The 17,038-nt window shown below is 56.5% G+C and overlaps 1 protein-coding gene across 1 annotated transcript in view; it reads right to left on the minus strand.

Annotated features, from left to right (window-relative positions):
- The window catches only part of MACROD1 (mono-ADP ribosylhydrolase 1), a 146,971-nt gene extending 131,486 nt beyond the window's left edge, over positions 1 to 15,485 (minus strand). The window contains 5 exon segments of the mRNA XM_027579325.2: positions 2,216 to 2,332; positions 2,866 to 2,967; positions 15,032 to 15,119; positions 15,122 to 15,205; positions 15,207 to 15,485. Of these exon segments, the coding sequence (XP_027435126.2) occupies positions 2,216 to 2,332; positions 2,866 to 2,967; positions 15,032 to 15,119; positions 15,122 to 15,205; positions 15,207 to 15,335 (520 nt within the window). The 5' untranslated portion in view covers positions 15,336 to 15,485.
- Positions 15,486 to 17,038: the final 1,553 nt, after the last annotated feature.

Consider the following 17,038-nt stretch of genomic DNA (forward strand, 5'->3'; position numbering starts at 1 on the left):
AGCCGTTCCCTGAGGTTCCACACGGGTTCTGGGTCCTCCCTGCTGTGAGACTCTAGAAAAAAGGCAGAGCCCAGGGAAACACACCAAGAAGTGTTGGGTAAACTGAGGCAAGCAGGGAGAGATGAAAGCTGCTCCTCTGCAGAAGGCGCCCAGCATCCCTTGACATTCCTGGGACAGGGCTGATACCCAGGGTGATGACGGGGGCATCAATTCTAGCACCAACGACAGAGGCAGGGGATGAGGCCTTGGTCCGTGCCAGGGGCTGCATGAGCACCACTGTTTACGCGCGGAAGTCCCTAATGCCCCTGACAACCCAGCGGGTGGGTTTTCCACCATCCATACCCTGCAGAAGGAGAGACGGGAGCCCAGGCACGTACACGGACAAGGAGTCCCCAGAGAGATGCAGCGAACGCTCCCACCCCCAACCCAGTGCCGCCGTATGCAGCCAGGACCAAAGTGCTCTTCTGAGAGCGAGAGGGGCTGACAGCCACTGCACTCAGGAGTCTGGCCAGGCACAAGGACACTTAGAAAAACCAAGAATCCCGCCCACAGCCGTACATGCAAGCCTCCGGAGACCCCCGCCCTGCTCCTACTGCATCCCTACCTTGGTCTCCACCCCTCCCTCCTGGCCTGTTAACTGCCAGCCCAGCTGGGAAGGGGCTGATAAGATGCCCCACTTTTCCCTCTGGCCACTTTGCAGCTCATCAAGAAAAGGATGGGCAGGGGATCCTCTCATCCCTCGCCAGTGACGGACAGGGCCTCGGGCACGCAGGAGAGCAGCCCCACAGGCCTGCAGGACGGAATCCTCAGCCTCGGCTCCAAGGCTTAGTCCTTTCACCCCAGACCAGCCCCTCCTGGGGCCAGGCAGCAAGAAGGCCCTTCTCCTGGGGGCCACGATGACATCTGCCAACCCAGCGTGGCTCGTCTTAACCCCACATCTCCCCAGATGGACGCGCAGGCCTGCTGGCAGCCCCCCACCCAGTCCTAGCGGCCCCAAGAGAAACACAGCAGGAGCACCAGCAGAAACCAAAGGGGACCAAGCTCCCTCTGCCCTAAGTCGGGACTCCGCCCTTATGTCATTGGTCACCTGTGCACCGAGACAGGCAATGTGGGGGGAAGGAGGCACTTGTGTGACCGCATAAACAGGCAGAGAGACACGCAGAGCCGTGCCACAGCCAGAAAGGCAATCCAAACCGCGACAAGCAGGCCTGGGGCAGGCCGAGTGGCTCCCTCTCCCCAGGTCCCGTGAGCCCAGCCCCTTATCGAGAAGAGCATCAGCTCTGCCACGTCCCCGGGGCACTCGGCAACACACGGCTCCCTAGCCAGCCCTGGGGTCAGACATAATGGCCGCCAGCCCAAGGGCAAGGTGGAGGAGGTCTGAGACGCTCCTGGGGGGCGGGGTGCCCGAGACCGCACAGGTGGGGAGGTGGCAGTGCAGCGAGGTTTCCCAGGATAAGAGGCTCTGCCCACGTCTCCAAACATTTCTCTAAGGAAGCTCCTCCCCGTGAAGGTTGGTAAGCAGGCGAACAAGGGCTGGGATTCAGCCCCCGCTGGTCCTTGTCCACGAACCGCCTGTGTACCAAATGGACTGGACTGTCCCTTGACACCCCACTCCTGACCTCGGCCAGACAGCCACAGCCTGGGAGGACAGCAACCGCCTTCCTCCTGCCCCCAGGAGGGGAGAGAAGAGGAGGCTCCTCCACTCATCACAAACTGCCAAGCCAGCTAGAGCCACAGCGGGAAGCTGAGCCTAGGGCACCGGGGCCTCTGCCCCCACCGTTCCCTTGACAAACTCCCTGGCCTGCCCCAGGTGTGCAGGGGGGCATGGCAGGCAGGAGGCAGAGAAGGGAGAGCAGTGGTGGGGTGTCGGCAGCCCCTGAGGTCAGACCACCCTGTTCTGGCCTCCACCTTGCTGGCAGGGCAGCCTGGCGCAATTCCAGCCAAGCTCTCTCCCTTCCCGGCCGCTAATGGGTCTCAGAGCTGCAAGGCAGCTCAGCCAAGGCGCCCCCGACAGAGGTCAGAGTTTCAAGGGAAAGGAGTCCGCGCAGCCAACACACTGGGTTCCTGCGGCGCCAGCAAGCCATCTTCCTCCGGCCGCCCAAGCCTCGCTGGAGCCAGGTGGCGTCCACCCATGCCTGGCACAGCAGCCTGGAGCAAAGGGGACGAGGCGGCCACCCAGGTCTCTGGTTCACACCGGCCAGAAGCGCCCACTCACCGGCGTTGACGATGGCGTCCACCTCCAGCTTGGTGATGTCACCTCGGAACAGGGAGATCTTCTCGTTGAGCTGCTTATCCTTCTTGTACTTCGGCTCCTCCACCTTCGCGGTCACCCCTGGACAAGCAGAGGCCCGAGGGGTGGGGGTCAGAGAGAGGCCCTCACTACAGAGTGACCCACCAGGGCCTCCATCAACCCCCCTCCACCTCCAGAGGCAAGGGACTGGTGACACAGGCACCGGCCGTCCACAGTGATTAAGTACCTCTCGCACAAGACACACACGGGGTCCCCTTGAATCTTCCCAAGTTAAGCACAGGTACAGCATTAAAGTCATCCATCTCCACTTTACAGACGTGGAAACTGAGGCCTAGGCAGGTGAAGTGACTCGCCCTGGGTGACAGGTTGCCAGGCCCGCAATGTGCAGGGCTCCCCGCAACTGTGCGGTCGTGGCTCTGGCGCTCAGTTTCCCAACAGTACAATGGGGATAAAAACCGAACCCTCCTCAGACCAGGTTCACACTTAAAGTGCCCCCCACACAGCAAGCACCCCGCGAATGCTGCTGCCATTCTTCTTGGCCTAGTCGGTATGATGCTCCCAGGACACGGGTCTGAAGAGGCCACCCACCTGCCCCTCCCTGGCACACAGCCTACCTTTTGCCGTCTCTTTCCAGGTCGGGATCTTCTTCAGCCTGATGAAGTCCCTGCAGAAGTAATGTTCCTCCCGCTGCTTGTCACTCAGGCCCTTCAGAAATGCTACAGGGGTGGGGTGGGGCAGGCAGGAAGGAGGGTCAAGGCGGGAAGGGATAAGAGCGGTCCAGGGGGCTTCTCCCACCCCCTGTATCTCTCCCCTCCTCATTGGGACTCTCACCTCGTCCAAGGATGCAAGCCAGCCCTCCACGTCCACCCTTCCCACAGGCACATGATGGGGGTGGGGGTTGTTAGAGCCAGAGGCCCCTAGACCATCCTGCCGGGCCCTCTTTGTTCAGGAGGGGAACTGAGGCCCAGGGAGACAGAGGGCATCTCTCAGGCACCACAGACCTGAGTTCAGAACTCAACTCTGCCCCTTGCCGGCTGTGTCCACACCTCTGGGCCCCTGATTTCTTCATTTATAGAGTGGGGATTAAGAGGCCCCTTGTGGAATAATTTCATGCTTACTCAATGCATATAAGGAAAACAGGTTGGTGGCACTGGACGAGTTATATTATCAGTTACATCCTCAATGGGTTACATCATCACCATGGTTATTTGTAGGCAGCAGGACACGGGGGACGGGACAAACATCCTCAAAAAGCCAAAGAACCAAGCAGATCTGGTGCCTGTTCGCAGCCTCCCCTGCCCCGCCCCCCAGCACTGGGAGAGAGTTCCCCACAGACAGATGCCCGGCTGGCTTCTCCCAGTGTGCACCAAGGGAGCAGTGATAATGGTCCCCATCTTACAGATGAGGAAACGGAGGGTCATACAGATGGTGAGTGGGGAGCCAGGCACCCCCATCTGCTCACAGACTCTGGGTCCACCTGGCCTGGTCTCCCTGCTCCCTGGGCCTGGTCTTCCCTTTGGGTGGCACGGAGCCCCCTTCCAAGGCTTCCCACAAGCGGCCCAGGCTTCTGGCTCGCGGGTTCCCTCTGCCGGCCTCAGGCCACCAGGCACCCAGGCTCTCAGCCCACCACTGCTCCCCTAGACCACATGCCCCCCAGATGGAGCAGCCCTCACTCACCACTTGTTGGCGGGTGGGTAACAAACAGCAAAGGCCACTCAAGGAACTCAAAAAGCATCAGAAAATATGCAGAGATGGGGGGGAAGGTAACTAGGGGACGTGGTGGGAGAGGAAGGGTTTGCCTCCTGGAGGCTTCTGTGGAAAAGGCCTCAAAGGGCAGGTGTTCAAGAGACAGGGGGGTCCTCCACACATGCCCTCGGCCCTGCAGAAGCCAGTCCATCCAAAGCCTCTGTCCCTCAAGGATGCACGAGGAGCAGGGAAAGGGCCCGGCTCACAGTCCCAGCTCAGTATTATGGCTGGGGTGATTATAAAAGGCTCATAGCACCCCAAATCTGCTTCAACTGTGGCTCAAGCCAGAATTACACTTTCTGGCAGCCGCTTCCCACCCTCTCCCATAAACGCCTACGATGCACAAGTCCTGCATATGGTACAAGGACATAACACTCACTAAGGCAGACGTGGTCCTGGCCCTTGGGGAACCTACAAGCCAGCAGAGGAGAGGCTGAGCGCTCCACAATCAGGCAAGCCATCCAAGCTCTGAGGACGCTCAGGGGGCGGGAGGGGAGGTAGCAGGAAGCCCCGGCCAGGGGCTTCAGGGAGACTCCGAAGAGAAATGGGAGGTCGCCAGGGCGGGGAAGGGCATTTCACCATCTGAACAGTATGTTCGAGGTCCTGGGTGAGTGAAATTCAGGGCAGGGGGCAGGCACGGGGTGGGGGGGGGGGGGAGGAGCCATGCGCGTGACGCTGTGAGGAGCCACCAAATCTGTTAAGGACTGACTACATCCCAGGGTCACCTGAATCAGATTAAAGATGCTTTCACAGGGGCACCTGGGTGGCTCAATCATTAAGCGTCTGCCTTCAGCTCAGGTCATGATCCCAGAGTCCGGGGATCGAGCCCCTCATCGGGCTCCTTGCTCAGCGGGGAGCCTGCTTCTCCCTCTGCTTCTTGCTCTCCCTGTTTGTGCGTGCACTCTCTCTCTCTCTGACAAATAAATAAATAAAATCTTAAAAAAAAAAAGAAGAGGCCCAAGGTCCCTCATCCTCAGGGACATGAAATCAAAGCCACAATGAGATACCACCTCACATCTGTCAGAATGGCTGGTATCAAAAAGACAAGAAATAACAAGGGTTGGCGAGGATGTGGAGACAAAGGAACCTCGTGCACTTCTGGTGGGAATGTGAATCAGGGCTACCCCTATGGAAAACAGTATGGAGGGTCCCAAAAAAGTTAAAAATCGAACTACCAGGGGCACCTGGCTGGCTCAGTGGGTGCAGCATGGGACTCTTTATCTTGAGGTTGTGAGTTTGAGCCCCACAGTGGGTGTAGAGATTACTTAAAAAAAAAAAAAGAAAAGAAAAGAAAGAAAGAAAGAAAAAAGAACTATCATATGATCCGGTAATTCCACTTCAGGGTATTTACCCAAAGAAAATGAAAGCACTAATTTAAAAAAGATACATGCACACCTATGTTCACCAAAGCATTACTTGCCATCGCCGAGAGATGGAAGCGCCCAAAGTGGCCACCAATAGATGAATGGATGAAGAAGAGGTGGTAGATACATACAATGAAATATTACTCAGCCATAAAGAAGAATGAAATCTTGCCATTTGCCACAACACTATGGAGCTCGAAAATGTTATGCTAAGTGAAATAAGTCGGACAGAAAAGGACAAATATATGATTTCACTTCCATGTAGAATCTAAAAAAGCAAAACAGGAACAGCCTGTTTTGAGAACAAACTGGTAGTTGCCGGAGGGCAAAGGGGTATGGGGATCGGCAAAATAAGTAAAGGGGACTCAGAGGTGCAAACTTCCAGTTATAAGATAAGTAAGTCACGGGGATGGGAAGTACAGCTTAGGGAAGATAGTCAATCGTACTGTAATAACAGTGTGGTGACAGGGACTACACTTATCGTGGCGAGCATTTTATAATGTATACGAATGTCAAATCACTATGCCATACACCTAAAACCAGTATTGTATTGTCAACTATACTTCCATTAAAAATAAATAGGGGCGCCTGGGCGGCTCAGTCATTAAGCGTCTGCCTTCTGCTCAGTCCTGATCCCAGGGTCCTGGGATCGAGCCCCGCATCGGGCTCCCTGCTCAGTGAGAAGCCGGCTTCTCCCTCTCCCACTCCCCCTGCTTGTGTTCCCTCTCTCACCGTGCCTCTCTCTGTCAAATAAATAAATAAAATCTTTAAAAATAAATAAACAAACAAACAAATGAATAAATAGGGGCGCCTGGGTGGCTCAGTCGGTTAAGTGTCTGCCTTCGGCTCAGGTCATGATCCCAGAGTCCCAGGATCCCTGCTCAGCGGGGAATCTGCTTCTCCCTCTCCGTCTAAGCCCTCCCCCCTGTTTGTGCTCTCTCTCAAATAAATAAAATCTTAAAAAAAAAAACAATAAATTAAAAAAAAAACGCTTTCACCAGATATAGATTAAAAACTCCCCTGACCCCAAGCAGTGCCATTTTCATTCTAAGAGGCCAAGGATATCCTACCGTGAATGGTACCCCAGTGGGGATGGCCCCCTTTTGTCACCAGTGTGTCCTGATGCTCACAGCCCATCTCCCTGCTTCCCCTTCTCAAGAGGCCACCTTCCCCACTGGACACGTGACCCCACGTACAATCTGAGTAACAGGCCAAGGGCTCCCACTTAAACGCTCCTTTCTTTGTGTGTTGGGGGAGAGCTGAAGGGCTTCTCCAAGGCTTGACTACCCTATTCTGTAAAGTGGGGGTAAAGAAAGCTCCCTGCGGCTCTAAATGAGAAGCACAACAGGCTTAGGTGGGCACCTAGCAAAGCACTCAGTGGCTGGCGGGCAGTACCACAGAGCAGAGAATAGACTATGGAGGGGAGGCCAGGCTCCCTCCAGCTTCTGTCTCTCCCTGGCAGTCTGAATGCAGAGCAGTCAACTTAGTGAGCACCCACCAGGCACCAGGCCTGGAGGTGGGAGGCAAGGGGAGGTCCTAGGGCCTGACCAAGCAGAGGGCAGGCGGGACAGCTGGCTGGAGGAGGTACCTCTAACTTCTCTGGTCTGCCCCACAGGCTGCAAATCGCTAGAGAAAAATCCCATCACCAAACAGAAGGCTCCCTCTAAATTCCTGATTCTGTCCCCTGGCAGCCCCATCTGCCAGGCAGCTCCAGCTGCCGCTTAGGAAGCTCTCCCCCTCGCCCTTCTCCCCTTTCCCAAGCCTCCCCACTTTGTTTTCCAGCCGAGATGCTGTGTCCTCCTGCCAGCTGGGAACCCCCACCACAGCGCATGCCAGGCCCTCCCTCCCTCAGCCCAGGCCGCCTGCTCACCTTCCAGAGGCCTCACTCCTACAGCTCCCCCTCTACCCACTGTCTTGTCTGCCCTCAAACAACCCTCTCATGTCTCAAGGTCATAAAGCCTCCCTCAACCATGCACTCCACACCCCGCAGCTGTGGCCTCCTCTGTCTCCCTCCCCCACTGCCCCCACTTCCTGCCTTCCATGCTTCCCTGAGCCCTCACCAGACTCGCCCCACTTCTCCACCAAGGCCAAGGTCAGAGACACCGCACTGGCCACGTGGCCCCATGTAGTGGCCCTTCTGTCCTCCCTTGTGCACTAAGCACCCCCCACCCCTTCTTCCCCCTCAGGACCCCACCCCTCCTGGATCCCACCCCACTCACGGGCCCTCTTGTCTCATTGTTGCCTCCCCTTTCCCTTCATCTATACCCTCCCCCTAGTCTTCACATCAATCCCATGCATTCCAAACCCTCTTTCAGCTAATCTGATCCGGGGGCTACACCTCCAGCCCCTCAGCTCTCTGCCGAGCATCATCGAGCACTGAGCATCGGATCCCCAAGGCCCACTGCCTGCTCTCAACCCCAAACTCCTCATGTGCAAAACTGAACTTCTGACTCCTTCCCCCCACACATGGTTTTTCTCTCCTTCCTTCTTCCCTTTCTCAATGAACAGCCCTAGACTCTGCTAGGATCCCAAAATGGGCAGTTCCTTTCTCTTAGTCCCCTGGCTCCATCCATATGCAGGCTGTTGGATTTATCCCCACAATACCCCCAAAACCAAGCCGTCTGTTCATCCCCACCAGGGGCCAAGCCACTACCATGGCTCCCTCGCACCACCCAGAAGCCTTCTACTCCCAGTGGACTCCCCATGTCCACCCAACCGTCTGTTCCTCACTCAGCAGCCCAGGAATCTTAGGGGCAGAATTCTGTTTAAAGCTCAGTTCAAGTCCAAGTCCTTACTAAGGCCCATGTTGACACTCTGCCTCTCCCCCTCACCTCCTCCACTGCTTGCCTCCGGACAAACTACGCTCTCCCTCCTACACCTCTGCAGTCCACGCACATCAATCACCTTTCCGTTCCTCCCATGGCCAGACTGTTTCCTGCCTCAGGGCCTTTGTACCTGCCCTGCCCTCCACCTAACCTTCCTTTACAGGCCTTCCCCACTCCCAGAGTAGCCCCTCCCCCACCTGCTATGTTTTATTCCTTACTTGACCTTGGCCACTTGGGGATCTGTGGTGTTTACGTTGGATTCCCACCATCTGGCGCAGCGCATGGCATGTGTGAGCATCCACGGGCGTCTGCAGGATGAACTGATGAATGACTGAGCTGAGACCTGAACGTTGGGGGCATGTTTGCCAAGAGAACAGTCATCCAGGTGGAGGAGACAACATATGCAGAAGCCCTGAGGTAGGAGAGAGCATGTGAACGGGGAAATGGAGAGAAATCTAGAACGGCTGGACCAGAGAGCAAAAGCCAGGCTTGTGGCAGCCACCTCGGCTTGTCTCCCATCTGAGGAACGGAGCCTTTGGAAGGAACGTGCTGGTCCAGGCGGCTACTGTGGTTTCAATTCCTCTTGCTCCTTGGTCCTACTAGGTTTGGGCTCATGAGCTCCTGACATCACATTTGTGGGCAGGTCACTTGCCCTCTCTGAGTCTCAGTTTCCTCATCTCTAGAAGAGGGACTGGGCAGGCTTGCCGTGAATGGGAAGGGACTGTCAGAATATCTGGAAGCTGCAAAGTGCAAGACACACAGCAGATACGCAGTCCTTCCTGCGAGTGAAGATTCAGAGGGCAAAGCCAAACAAGACCAAATCAGGGAGAGGACTTTTCCTTTGCAATTTGGAGGAATAAGTAGGTAGAAGAACTTTTTGAATTATTTTGGTGCCCGTGTTTGTCATCTTACACAGTTGAGACCACAGATATCTTCCCCTAAGAGGCCTTGGCACGCCCAAATGTGGGTTCTCCCAGCCAGATGAACCCAGGGCCAGAAAGTGAACGTGTCTGCCGAGTCACTGCAGGGACTGGCCAGCCAGCACCCAGGCCAACCCCACAGGACTCACATGTGCTGTGTGAGTGGCTGGGCAAGACCCAGGCACCCCATGGGACTAGTCTGGGGAGCCTGGAAATGGCTAGAGTCCCCTAGCAGATGCCATCTGGCAGAGGCTACCACGTTGCCTTCCAGAAGAAACAGAGGTATGTCACGGCCACAGGCAAGCCAGGAGGGGACACGGCCCAAGGCTCCCTCCTGCGCTGTCCTCCCTGGGATCCAAGGGCTGGTCTGAGTGGCCCACAGCTTGCACAGCCCCCTTTCCAGCAAAATCCAAAAGATGGCTCCACTTCCCAGAGCAGGAAGACAGCCCGAACTCCTGGCTCTGTTACCAGCCGGCTGGGCGCTGACCTTGGGGACATCTGTCAGCCTGTCCCTTCCAGTTCATGGTCCCCAGGCACACACCTCTTGAAGCCAGCGTGTGGGGCGCCTTGTCCTCATCTCCAGAGTGAGGCAGTGGCCCGACTGACCCCTGAGGAGTGACACCCTGCGTGGGTCCCTGATTTATGGGGCAGGAGAAGCCGATTATGATTCCCCTGGCTCCGATGAACCAAGGGTCATCCTCATCGCCTTGGCTCCATCTGTCCGACAGGCCCCACGCATTTATAACATTTTCTACCTCCTTTTGCCAGAAGGACAGATGCAGACTTAAAGCACAAGTGAGTTTTATTTTTCTTATAAAAGATGTAAAACATACGTTTTAATTTTCTTTCTTTTTTGGAAAGGCGCGAGGATTTCACAGCTCAGTGAGACAGGTGTTGTAAAAAGATGTTTGCAGTAAATTTTGATGGGGAGGCCTGACCCTGGATGAGGCTTTCAGCGGCTCCCGGGCACGGAAGCCGAGCTGGCGGATGCAGGCTGCGCCAGAACCATAAAGTGCACCGGGCGAACGGGAATTCAATGATGTGTTTTAAGAAGTGTCTTTATGGCACTTTGCTAGACGGTGTTCAGAGAGGTGAGGGCAGGCTGGCACGGAGGGAGGCTCCTCCTCTGGAGAAGGCCGGGTGGACAGGGCTGACAACGGCGGGGCTCTGGGAACACAGCGGCGGGGGCATTTAATCACCTGGGCTCACCGTACCCCCAAGAGCGGGGTCTCATCAAAGTCCATGGCCCGAGCCACGGGGAGACAGAGCGTGAGGCACCTCAGAGCTTCTCTGCTCTCCCTAGGCCCCCTCGCCTCCGCCTGCACCGGGACACACCAAGGCAGGTGGGAGAAGACCCCCGCTTCTGGTTCCCGGGTGAGCCTGCAAGGTTCTCCAGTTCAGTAATCAAATCAGAGAAATCATCTGCTCTGCATGAAACCCCACAGGGGTTGAAATGAGCCGCATCTGCCCAGTGCAAAGGGAGCCTGGAGTACAGGTGCCCTTGCTTGCAGCGCCAGGGACAGGAAACGTGGCTCAGGACATGCAGGTCGCAGGCTCCAGCATTTGAGACCATGAGGGAGACAAATTTACACAAATCCAGTGTTGCTGTGGCCAAAACAGCACAGAGAGAGGAGAGAGGCCCAAGGGCTGACAAGAAAGGGGGTCACTGGAGACCCTTTGTACACCGTGGACCCTTTTATACACCGCTGTATACAAAATGGTTTCTGATGTGATCCCAGCACAACCTACAAATCAGGTGCTGTTCGTCCCATTTCACAGATGAGGAAACTGAGGCTCAGGGTGTTGCGGCTGGCCCAAGTCTGATGGCACCAATGCCCATCCTCTTCTTAGCAGACGGCTCTGCCCCCACTGCAGGTCAGAAGGAGGGTCTGTGACCCCCACTCCTGTGGTGACACAGCTCCTAGATGCCCCCAGTGCCCAACCTTAAGTCCCCTCATGCCCAACTGCCTTTAGAGTATGACTGTTTCCACAGTCTTGTGATAAAAAGGCACCACCTGTGGGGATAATAAGGCTCCCCATCACTGAGGCAACTAGAGAAATAATCCTCTGGCCAGTAAAATCATATCCTATGTAGATCTCCCCAAAGGACTGACTGTCTCCCACCCAGGAAGATCCAGCCTGGTGGTATTTACTTCCCCAGAGGGAGAACAGGTCTATAGGAGTGGCCAGTCAGCTTAAGAGGAAGAAAGGGAATGCCTAGGGTAAGGCAGAATTCGGCCATGTGTCCAGAGGACTCACTGGGCTGGGAGCTGAGGCATCCTGCACCCAGAACCCAGAGCAGACACTCAACAGTGCAGAGAGATGGAACTACTGAGCAACCACCCAAGGAAGGGGATCCTTGGTGGGTGGGTCCCCCCCTTGCAGGGAAGCTTCCCCAGCCCACCCAGGGCAAAGGGATCCGCTTCCAAAATCATTCAACCAGCTCTCCAGCTGAGAACACATGCTGCCGAGTGAACTTAGGACAATGATTTGGCTTCCACGTGGCTTTTCCATGGGAGAGGAGGCCCTGCCCTGGCACACTTTCCAGACCCACCACTATATTTCCTACTGCGAGCTGCGCATCAACCTTCTGACCTACATCAGGCTCTTGTGAGTATGGTTACTGTGTGCCAGTCTTTGAGAGAGGATCATCCCAGGCACAGACAGGCCTTTGGAGGCCTATGCATATCCCCAAGAGAAAGGCGAGCACATGTCCATCAAAGACATGGACAGGAATAATCAGAGCAGCTCTACTTCCAAAAGCTTCAAACTGGAAAACGAAATGCCCATCAACAGGAGAACAGGTACACAAAATGTGGTACATCCACACCATGGAATATTACACAGCCATAAAAGAGCAAACTGTTGGTACGCCCAATAAGGCACATCAACCATACAACTATGAGTAAAAGGAGCTGGACACACTGTATGCCTCTGCTCACACGAAGTTCAAGAAGCAGTAAGAGGTACTGATTGCAAAGGGGCTCAAAGGAACCTTCTAGGGTGCTGGCAACCTACTGACCACAACTGGATATTGATGTAAAAATATACTGACCGTACGTACACCTGAGGTCTGTCTACTTAATGTACTTCACAGTACACGTAAGTCAGCTCAAAGTGTAAACAGAACATAAGGAAGAAAATTATCTGGGGGTTTTCAAGGACCAAAGCTTAGACCCCAATCAGAAGCAGAGTCCAGGGGCGTCTGGTGGCTCAGTTGGTTAAGCAGCTGCCTTTGGCTCGGGTTGTGATACCAGGGTCCTGGGATCAAGCCCCGCATCAGGCTCCCTGCTCAGCAGGAAGCCTGCTTCTCCCTCTCCCTCTCCCTCTGCTTGTGTTCCCTCTCTCACTGTGTCTCTCTCTGTCAAATAAATAAATAAAATCTTTAAAAAAAAAAAAAAAAAAGGCAGAGTCCAGCTGAGCCAGCTCCCCAGTATGGCAGTTTTAAAAATATGCCCCCAATTCTTTGATCCTCTTCCCTTCCAAGGGTGGAGACTAATTTCCCTCCCCTTGAATGTGGGCCAGACTCCATGACTCCATTTTAAGCCCCAGCATAAGGCAGAATAGACATGTGGGACTTTAAAAACTAGGTCACAGGGGCCCCTGGGTGGCTCAGTCATTAAGCGTCTGCCTTCAGCTCAGGTCATGATCCCAGGGTCCTGGGATCGAGCCCCGCATTGGGCTCCCTGCTCGGCGGGAAGCCTGCTTCTCCCTCTCCCACTCCCCCTGCTTGTGTTCCCACTCTCGCTGTGTCTGTCTGTGTCAAATAAATAAAATCTTTAAAAAATAAAAACTAGGTCACAAAAAGGCACTGTGGCTTCTGGCTTGGTCTCTGGGGGGGAAACCAGCTGCCATGTCATGAGGTGACTCAAGCAGCCCTGTGGAGAGACCCCCAGGGTAGGTCTGAGGCCTCTACCAACAGCCACTTCACAGCTGTAACCAAGTCCAACAGAACCACCCGCTAAGCTACTCCTAGGTTCCTGACCCTCAGAGACTGTAAGGTAATAAACGTTTGCTGTTGTAAGCCACTGAATTTGGGGGTAATTTGTCACTCAAAAATAGATCACTGAAACACACAGATCACACCCCGACAAGCCTGCTGGGGTCTTCACGCCCAATGCCACCACTCCTCACACTGTTCCCTGACTGGATCCTGGAGCTCAGGCAGCCCCATCTGCCATGGTTTCTTCACAGCATTGGCCTTTGCCTGGCACTGCCCCACTGGTTTGGCCACGTTTTCAGCTGTTTCCTTCCCCTAGCGAAGAAGCTCCATGAGGGCAGGCACCTTGCCTGTCTCACTCATGGCTGCATCCCAGCACCAGAACGGTGCTGGCCACATAGAAGGCGCTCAGTAAAAATGGATGAATGAGGGCCACCTGGCTGACTCAGTCTGAAGAGCGTGCGACTCTTGATCTCAGGGTCGTGAGTTTGAGCCCCATGTTGGGTGTCCGATTACTTCAAAATAAATAAACTTAAAAAAAAATGGATGAATGAATAGAAATCCCAGGTCCAAGCAGAGATACCACAGCAGCCTGGGAATCCCTGGCCTGTCAGCTTCGCAAGGTCTGGAAGTTTTCCGGGGCACCAAGGAATGGGAGGGGGTGGGGAGCTAGATCCTAGAAACAGTGACAGATCCAGGAGCAGGAGGCTAGGGCCTCCCTAGCTCTCTTTCCCACCAAGCTGGCTTGCTGCTCCTGACAGAGAAGGGGAGGCAGGCTCCCTGTGGGGACAGTCCCCCTGCCAGGAATCTCAGCCAGCCCCCCGCTCTCCACCCTAACTAGGGTTCTAGGGCCCCGGGCTGAGGGCATGACAGACACTCTGTGTGCACACTGAGCCAAGTCAAGTGCTTTCTGCCCGCACTTGAAGATCCCAGCAAAGGAATTCATGACAGGGGTAAAGTCATCTTGAACTCTACCTCTAATTCTGAGGACGCCTTCCCTTTACCCCCACCCTCCCCCGCCAGCCCACAGAGGCCCAGCCAATGAACAGCCTCCCCTGTGCTTTTGAAAGGGGATCCAGCCAGGAATGGTTACAAGAGCTCTGAGAGCAGGCTCTGAAGGGCAGTGGCAGCTGGCTGAGCAGCCGGCCAGAGTATTTGGGGCTCTGCAGGCCGGATGCCCTCCCTTCCCTGTTCTGTGTGGGGACCCAGAGTCCAGCCCTGGGACTCATGCCGGACCAGGACTCATGACCCGTCCCAGAGTGGAAGGAAATGGCTTGATTCCTGGGGGTGCAGGGTGTAACTGCTCTCACAGACATAATGCCCTGTCTCTGCCCTGCAGCCCCTCAGCCCTGTGTCCCCCAGGAATTGGGGCAGAAACTGTTCACAAGTGGCCAGAGGCCAGGGATGAGGGCAAAAGGGCACCAGATGACCAGCCCAGAGAGGCAGGCCTTCAGGGTAGGGATGGGGTGGAGGTGGGACTGGCTTGCCCACAGAGGCCACTCTGTGGGGCTGTCTGATCCTCCCAGGTGGGACACCACACCCAGAACTGTCCCCTCCGTCCATTTCCTGCCACTCTGCCTAAAATGACACCACTTGAGAAACCATACTGCACAAAGCATGGGGAATTCGGGAGCCTAACGTCAGCTCTGCCCAAACTCTCAGTGACCTTGGCTCATCAGCTCAGTTTCCCTCCCGCACATCGGAGTCCGGAGGCAGGTCCTGGATGACCCCTGGGCGTGCCCTGTGACCCGCGCCGTTGGGGTAAGGTCGTCCTCCTCACACTGCCCCCGACAGGGGACCTGGCCCTCGTACGGAGTGAAGTGGTTTGCCGGACTGGGCACACGGGGGGCGTGGCTGTGACTGGAGGGGTCCATACTAGGGCGAACGAGGCCTTAACTTCCTCGGGTCTCTCGGGTGGAAGAGGCTGCTGGTGGGGTGCTGTCCAGCCCCCTCGCCCCTCGCGCCCCCCTCCTGCTTACACTTACATTTTGCCTCCTTCCAGTCGGTGGAGGTGCTCAGGTCCACCTTCGCCGCCATGGCCAGGGGGGCCCAGGTGCGCACCCCGGCGCTCCTCTCCGCCCCACCGCCGCCGCCCCCCAAGCCCCAACTCCCGCTGGGGTCCGCGCGCGGGGCCTGTCCGCGCCCTGGGACAGCGGGGGAGCCGGACGCACTGCTGCGGGTTCGCGTGGCACCCGCCGAGGGGCCGGCCCAGGGGCGCGGGACGCAGAGCAGCTGCCCCGCCGCGCGCAGCTGTGCCAGGCGGCCGGACAGTTGGCTCCTCAGAGACATGAGCCGGCGGCGCGGGGCGGTTCCCCGCCCACTTGGACTCTATTTACGGGGCTGGGAGTCTGTCCCTGATCCGCCCGGGACCGAGCGGCGTGTGCTAGAGGCGACCGGCTCCGAGCTGGCGGGCCGCGCGGCCAGAAACCCCGAGCGCGCCGCTGGGCACCCTGGAACTTGTAGTCCCGGCCGCCGGACGGGCCCCCGCACTCGTATACACACGTGCGCGCCCCGCCCGGACTCCGCCCACTCCGGGCGCTGGGTGGGAGGCTCCGGCTTCTCGGAGGGTCGCGCGGCTGCCTGGCGCCCCCTCGGGGCTGGCCGCCAACTTCCCGGTCTGTAGAGCCGCCCTCCCCGCGGCGCGGCCCCGGCCCACCTCTGCCCTGCGTACCTGGCCCGCCTCTGCCCTACGTCCGTGGCGCTCCGCGCTCCGTACCGAACTCGGAGAGCCGGGCGCGGCGCCACCCCGCAACCCCATACCGCCCCCAGGCCCCAGGAGCCGCGGTCCCTCCCCGCCGGCCGGCCCCGGGGAGGTGACAAGCAGCGCGAACGGGTACGCCCGGTTCGGCGACTTTCGCCAGGCAGCTGAGCCTTGGGGGCGGACAGGGACGCGACTGAAAACAAGGGTGCAAACCGTGGAATGTGAAGGCAGAAAATTTGAGTTCCAAGAGGCGTTCTCGGGTGGAACAATTGGCATGGTTTTTTTCTTTATTTTTTTCTAATTTTTTTTACGAAGATTATGAAGGTAGTTTTTTAAATACAACTTTATGTTTTTCTACACTATTAATATTATTTGAGAAATATAATAGCAGATATTTTTATAACCTGAGGAGGAGCCAGGGTCCCAGAGAAGGTTCCAGTACCAGCTTGCCACCCTAGGGTACACAGTCCACTTGGGACTCACCTCTTGAGCTGTAAATTAAGAATAAGACAGGGACACCTGGGTGGCTCAGTCTGTTAAGTGTCCGCCTTCCGCTCAGGTCCTGATCTCAGGGTCCTGGGATGGAGCCCCTGCATCGGGCTCCCTGCTCAGGGAGCCTGCTTCTTCCTCTGCAGCTCCCCATGCTTGTGCTCTCTCCCTCTCTCCCGCTGTTCCTCTCTCAAATAAATAGTAAAGATCTTTGAAAAAAAAAATTAAAAGACAGGGCTCAGGTGTGGCTGGTTGCAGAGGTGCCCTGTGTTCCAGGCCTCTCTGGTGCTGGGTGTGGCAATAACCCAGGGCGGGCTGTGGGGCGGATCACACAGTGAGCCATGTGGATGCAGGGGCACCACCGGGATGTCGGAGAGAGAACCAGCACAGACCTGCCGGCAGTGAGGAGTGCGGTGATCAGCCTGGGATGAGGGTGGAGAGAGGCGATCAGAAGCCAGGGTCCAGGAAGGAAGGGCCAAAGGTCCCCAACATTCCAGGACCACCAGTAAAGCCTGTACCCTTTCCCCAGAAAGGTCAACAAGATGAGTTCAGGATGTGGTAGTCAGGCCCCCAGGATGGAGGTCATCTCACCACTTGCCACTTCTCCTATAACTCAGCCTTGCCAATTGCATCCAGGATAGCAGCCATTTACAGGGCACTGGGTACCAGCTGGCGCTGAACTAAGCACCCCGCTTGCATTTGCTGTACCTTCGTTAGCTCGTTATGAGCTCTCAACGGCCAGGGGAGGCAGCGGGAATGGGCTAGAGGTCAACAACACAGCCTGTGAGGGTCAGAGCCCAGG

This window comes from Zalophus californianus, chromosome 11 (assembly GCF_009762305.2).
Source record: "Zalophus californianus isolate mZalCal1 chromosome 11, mZalCal1.pri.v2, whole genome shotgun sequence".
Classification (NCBI taxonomy): domain Eukaryota; kingdom Metazoa; phylum Chordata; class Mammalia; order Carnivora; family Otariidae; genus Zalophus; species Zalophus californianus.